This window comes from Diaphorina citri, unplaced genomic scaffold (genome assembly GCF_000475195.1).
Source record: "Diaphorina citri unplaced genomic scaffold, Diaci psyllid genome assembly version 1.1 scaffold4223, whole genome shotgun sequence".
NCBI lineage: Eukaryota > Metazoa > Arthropoda > Insecta > Hemiptera > Psyllidae > Diaphorina > Diaphorina citri.
Window position 1 is genome coordinate 5,242 of NW_007381622.1, and position 6,849 is coordinate 12,090.

The following is a 6,849-nucleotide window of genomic DNA, read 5'->3' on the forward strand; positions in this document are numbered from 1 at the left end:
AGGGTTGGATGGAATAGAATAGAATATACCTTGTTTATCCTGTCAGAATGAGACTGAAAAGTCCCTTTACCCCAGCAGTCTAAGCAAGGTCTCAAGTATTTCATGGGTAGAGTTTACAAATAAGCAAAATTAAAAAAAAAGAAAAAAAAAAAAAAAAAAGAAAAAAAAAAAGAAAAAAAACAAGCGAAAGAAAGTCATTCAAAGTGACAAATGTAAATTAGCCCTTACCACGAAAAAGCTAATAGCTAATTCGACCCAGAAATTATTATACTTGTGGCAATATCCCGTTCTTCATCTACAAATGACAAGTACCTAGGTACCAGTACTTACTTTACAAGTAAATAGGTACCAGTACTTAATTTATGTAGCTAGTTTTCATTTTTAATTTATTTTATTTGCAGCTTAGTCTAGTCCTACTGACCTCAAAACAGAGAGACAAAGAGAGAAAAGGGGAGGGGAGAGAGATGAGAAGAGAGAGAGGGGAAAGAAGACAGAGGGAGAGAAAGGAGAAATAGAACTGGAGGGCAGCTTTAGCTATAAGGAAATAGAGTAAGAGATAAACGCAGGACGGGAAATATTCTCTCCCTCACCTCCTTCCCTGTATTATAAATTTCGTTATTTTGTAATGAAGTCATTTTTTTCTATATTTCCTCATTAAATTGTCTACATATTTATGCTTTCAGATTGGAAACTTCTTAAACTCTACATCAAAGACAAGTGATGGATATCAAAGCAGCAGTACAATGCACTGTTATTCAAAACTTCCTGGACATCCTGTACTAGCATTTGAGTAAGTAACACTAGAACAGTTATCATCTTAGCACTCTATTATTTATTATGTTTCCATGTTATTGTTCTTGATGCCCTCTCTTGTCTTCCTCCTTTTCATCCTTCTTCCCTTTCTCTTTACTCTTTTTCTTCTTCTTCTTCTTCTTCTTCTTCTTCTTCTCCTCCTCCTCCTCCTCCTTCTTCATTTCCTAATTCCACTTCACTCCATATTTCTCCTTACTTTTATTCCTCCTTCTTTTCGTTTTACTTTTCTTATATGAATCTTCTTTATTTTTCCTCTTTCTCTCCCTCATTCTCTTTCTCCTGTTCCTCATTTCGTACTTCCCTCTCAACTGAGGGTACACTTTCTTCTTCCTCTCTTCTTTATTCTTGTCTTTCTCTTCTTTCTCCTGTTCCTTCTTGTTCTTTTCTTTATTCTTATTTTCCTCTTCTATTTCCTCCTTTCTTCTTCCTCTTCCGCCTCCCCTTCCTTCTTCTACTATTTCTCCTTCTCGTCTTACTCCTCCTTTTCCTCTCTGCCTCCTACTCCTCAATGTGCCTGTTCTCTTTGTCTTCCTCATCTCACTTTTACTCTTCTTTCTCCATCTCCTTGAGTTCTTTTCATCTTTCTCCTTCTTTCATAATCTTATTCCCTTTGCTGTTCTTCTTCTTTTCTCCTTCGCCGGGCCCGCTGGAAGATTTGCCCTTCACCTGTGAAGAGACATGAGGAAATTTACCTACTATCCTGGAAAAGATAACATTTTAAAAAGAAAAAATCCGTTGGTCCTCATTTTTCCTGCTCTATGACTTTGCAATATCACCCAAGTAAGCGCAACTGATCTAATGTTCAACATACCTAATATTAATATATGCCAAATTTTATCAAAGCCGGACAGACCGTTGGAAGCTATAGGGAAGATTTCTCAAAAATTCTCAACTTGAAATTTCCTTTTTTTAATTTTAATTTTAAATTTTCTATTTCTTAGTGTTAGTGACATGTAAACAATTTGTTTTAAGTTGAAATACACGAAACTTTGAAACTGTAAACTGTAAAACTCACTTCTTTTGTTTACTTACCTTCTTGTTTCTGCTAGAAACAACGGGTTTGAACTGAATATTGGTCGCTAGTCCACTGTCCGCTTCGCTAGTTGAATTCCCGAGACATTCCATCAAATCCGTCAGAATCGCCAAAATGCCCCCGTACGCCGGGATGATTCGGTGCGGGTTCTCCTTAACAACCGGAAGGAATTTAGCTAGAATAACCTCGTATAGGTTTTCCTTGAAGCGGGCAACGTCTTTGGCGCTAAACGTGGCCAGGCATTGTTCACTTAGCGTGTAGTACCTGCGGTGATGTATTTTTCGCCTTCTCCCGTCGAACGTGACAGTAGAAGACGAAAGTGCTCAGGTAGCACAGACAATTGAGGAAGCACACGGAAGCCAAAATGATAAGCAACATCGAGTAGAACTTGTTGGTTTCGGTGTCCGGGGTGTCGGACCAATCCCAGGTTTCGCCTTCAACACAACCGGGCCCGCTGGGGGATTTGCCCTTCACCTGTGAAGAGACATGAGGAAATTTACCTACCATCGTGGAAAGGATAACATTTTAACGGCACAGTATAACTCAATAGCGGGAATGAAAAACAGATCGCTTTTTTTTTTTTGTTTTACAATATAAAGCGATCTGTTTTCCATTCCCCCTATTGATTTTAATTTGTTTTACCAAGTGTTGTGTATACCCTTGAAAGTTCTAACTTTTTAATACGTTGATCCCCCAAGCGAAAATAGTGATGTTCACTCCGAGGCCCACGATTTCTTACGGAGCCACAGAGTAAGGGCGTTTCACCCTCCATCGAAGAGGGGGGGTTTGAAGAGGTTTGATAGAGCAAACGGTAACAACGGAGGTACGGAGGTATTATCGCCCCGAAAGTGAAGGGGGGTGGAAGGCAGGATATTACAAAGCCAGCCGAACGAACCTTATCTGTTCAGGGTAATGTTCGCCCCGGACGGGGATCCCTTCAATCCAGTGTATTCTGCCCTCCTACCTAACTAGGCTGTCTATTCAAATGTTCAACTTAATATATGCCAAATTTTATCAAAGTCGAACAGACCGTTGGAAGCTATAGGGAAGATTTCCCAAAAATTCTCAACTTGAAATTTCCTTTTTTTAATTTTTAATTTTAAATTTTCTATTTCTATTTTGTGTTAGTGACATGTAAACAATTTGTTTTGAGTTGAAATACATGAAACTTTGAAACTGTAAACTGTAAAACTCGCTTCTTTTGTTTACTTACCTTCTTGTTTCTGCTAGAAACAACGGGTTTGAACTGAATATTGGTCGCTAGTGCACTGTCCGCTTCGCTAGTTGAATTCCCAAGACATTCCACCAAATCCGTCAGAATCGCCAAAATGCCCCCGTACGCCGGGATGATTCGGTGCGGGTTCTCCTTAACAACCGGCAGGAATGTGAAAATAGAATTCATGGTAGGAAAAAGGAATGGGAAATGTAAAATAAAATTCACTTGAAGGCACAGACAACTTTAAAATGGAATTACAACAGGAAGAAGATTTCGATTTTTCGAGATTGATGATTGGGTTTAAAATTTTCGACTGGTTCTTTCAATTTTCGGATCCTAGCTCCTAAATATCACGTGTGGCTAAAGATGAAGTCGTGAGAAGTGCTAGTTCTTTTTCTACACAGTTGAAATTCCTTTTATTAAAAACAAATGAAGACGAATTTAATTTTGTTTTATGTTGAACTGCGTTGTGTTATAATAAATTAAAAGAAATAACAATAAAGAAGAAGAAAAAAATATGTAACTGAAGAAAGAATAGGGGAAAATAGAGAAGGAAAAGATCCCTTTATCTAACCTCTTTAAGAAAAAATCCCCTTTCTTAATTATCACCTGAATAGACTGTGCTCCCTCTTCGTCCTCCTTGGTCATATTATATTTGTGCATACAATGGTACAACTGGGTCTGAAATACCGAGTTGGGATTTCCCAGGGGTTTGACGAGGGAAAATTCACCGGGCCGAGTAAATTTCCCTCCTGAGTACGGAATTGTCCCGGGACGGGGGGAAATGACGTTGTGTGGACATTTGACGTGTTCTATAGCAACTGTCAAGGAAATGAAGAGGGTCAGTGGGATTTTACCAGGGGTTTGACGAGGGAAAATTCACCGGGCCGAGTAAATTTCCCTCCTGAGTACGGAATTGTCCCGGGACGGGGGGAAATGACGTTGTGTGGACATTTGACGTGTTCTATAGCAACTGTGAAGGAAATGAAGAGGGTCAGTGGGATTTTACCAGGGGTTTGACGAGGGAAAATTCACCGGGCCGAGTAAATTTCCCTCCTGAGTACGCGCTTGCGGAGGAGCAGAAAGAACCATACTATTCTATTCTGTTCCTAATCTATTCCATTCTATCCTATTCTATTCTATTCTGTTCTTATTCTATTCTATACTATTCTATTCTATACTATTCTATCCTATTCTTTTCTATTCTATTCTGTTCCTATTCTATTCTATTTTACTCTATTCTGTTCTATTCTATTCCATACTATTCTATTCTGTTCTTATTCTATTCTATTCTGTTCCTAATCTATTCCATTCTATCCTATTTTATTCTACGTATTCTAATCTTATTCTATTCTATTCTACCTGCGAAGCACTCCCACAGAGTCCCGACTGTTAATCTCATACAGGAAATGTTTGGAGAAGGGTATGGCCATATATTGGGGCTTCACCAAGTCGTCTTGATACGGGGTTGGTATAAACTTGATGCTCTGATTTGTCACCTTATCCACCCCGTCCAGGACGACGAGGTCTTTGCACGGATTGGGTTCCGGCGCGTCAGGTGTGCGGGTGGCGTTGGTGTGGATCTGGGTATAAACTTGATGCTCTGATTTGTGACCTTATCCACCCCGTCCAGGACGACGAGGTCTTTGCACGGATTGGGTTCCGGCGCGTCAGGTGTGCGGGTGGCGTTGGTGTGGATCTTGAGCCAGCGGGCGTCCTTGGACTCCGCCAGTGGAATGCCCTGGGGGGGAAGTAAAATGGTTTACTTTCAAAAATCAACCAATCAAATCTCATATTATATTTGTTTTTCTTCCCCTTTTCCCCGTGTACAGACGGACGAGGTAGGTGTTTTTTTTTTTTTTTTTTTTTTTTTTTTTCCCTCTAATCCCCCCCTTTTGCCCCATTTTTCCATAAAAAAAGTTTTTTTTTTTTTTTTTTTTTTTTTTCAGCCTCTCAATCAGCCCTATTTAGCTCAATTATCATAGAAAAATAATTATTTGAGGTTAAGGAAAGCTTTTTCACAACTTTTGTCGACAGCATTACTAAGCGCCCCCTTTCCAATCGATTTTCATATTCGAATATGGTAATTATGCAGAAGTCACGTCCGTGGAAAAGAAAAGCTCCTTTTTGTATTCAACCTAACCCTTTAATAACACAAATCACTGCTTTAATTGTGAAAACTCCTTCTTGCGTTTAACCTAACCCTATAACACTGGTCACTGCTCATTTGTGCCAGTTCCTTTGGTAGCAATATTCCACGGACATGACTTCTGCACAAGTACCCATAAAAAAATTTCGTGGAAAAGGAAAGCTCCTTTTTGTATTCAACCTAACCCTATAATAACACAAATCACTGCTGTAATTGTGAAAACTCCTTCTTGCGTTTAACCTAACTCTATAATAACACCGGTTACTGCTCGTTTGTGCCAGTTCCTTTGGTAGCAATATTCCACGGACATGACTTCTGCACAAGTACCCATAAAAAAATTAGGCTCCACGTAAATTTCCGCTAACCTTACCTTCTCAGTCATCAGGTTCTCAACATTACTGAGGGCATACTCCACACCTCTCACTTCATCACAAGTACCCATAAAAAAATTGGGCTCCACCTGAATTTCCACTAACCTTACCTTCTCAGTCATCAGGTTCTCAACATTACTGAGGGCATACTCCACACCTCTCACTTCATCATAGGACACAACACTATACAAGTACGCTTTATTGACATCAGGTAGCGCGTTGTAGATCTTGTTCCTCAAAATGGAAAGCATTAGTGGCTCCTCTGCCGGCGAAAGCACGTACACCGCGTTCGTGCAAACTCGGAAATACTCGATCAAAGTCGGGAGTCTTCGCGGGGCGATGGAAAGTTTCTTGTCGCCCCAGCAAATTTCGAGGACTTCGTTCGGAGGCCGTTCGCTGACCTTGGGCTTGAAAGGCCGTGGCAGGCGGAAGGCGGGAAAGGAGAGGCCTTCGGCCGCCGACAAGAGGAGAAAGAAGGTCGCAGGGAATAGGATTGATTTCATTTGAAGGATTGCGCGGGAAACGGAGAGATGGATTTCATTTGGGAGCGTTAAAATGGAATATTGATGTTACTCGTAGGAAAAATAGAACTGATTACGTTAAAATTAAGAACTTTAAAATTGAATTAATTTTAAGAATAATATAAAGGGGAATGTGAAAATAGAATTCATGGTAGGAAAAAGGAATGGGAAATGTAAAATGAAATTCGCTTGAAGGCACAGAAAACTTTAAAATGGAATTACAACAGGAAGAAAATTTCGATTTTTCGAGATTGATGATTGGGTTTAAAATTTTCGACTGGTTCTTTCAATTTTCGCATCCTAGTTTTGGAAATCGTCCACACGTTAAGACGGTCTGGAAATCGTCCACACGTTAAGACGGTCTGACAACCGCGGTCTTTGAGACGACCCGAGAGTGAGTGGTGGACATAACAGCAAAGATCTTATTAACCCGAAATGGAGAGGAAGGACAGGATAGGAGAAAGCCGGCCGTTCCGAGAACGAACATTGTTCAGGATAAAGTCCGCCCCGGGCGCGAATCGAACCTAGTGCTTACAAGGTAGACGCTGCCCTTCAAGCTAACTAGGCTGGCACTGATGAAATTCATTTGTAAATATTTCATTAAATAATATTTTATATCGTACTGGAAATATTACCCCAGGAAGTCGAGCTCTTTTTCGTGTGCGTTTGGCATCTCTTTTCTCAATAAGAAATAGTTTACTTGTAATACCCCAGAAAGCAGAGCGAGCTCATCCCCCCCCCCCCAG

The 6,849-nt window shown here is 40.2% G+C and overlaps 1 protein-coding gene across 1 annotated transcript; it reads right to left on the reverse strand.

The window, feature by feature from the left end:
* Positions 1-1,389: 1,389 nt before the first annotated feature.
* Positions 1,390-6,366, reverse strand: LOC103520882. The gene is made up of 5 exons (XM_008485979.2): positions 5,693-6,366; positions 4,678-4,803; positions 4,425-4,561; positions 1,846-2,110; positions 1,390-1,479 (listed from the first exon to the last, which is right to left on the reverse strand). The coding sequence occupies exons 1-5, from the start codon at positions 6,083-6,085 to the stop codon at positions 1,390-1,392; spliced, it is 1,011 nt and encodes a 336-aa protein (XP_008484201.1). The 5' UTR covers positions 6,086-6,366.
* Between the last annotated feature and the right edge of the window lie 483 nt (positions 6,367-6,849).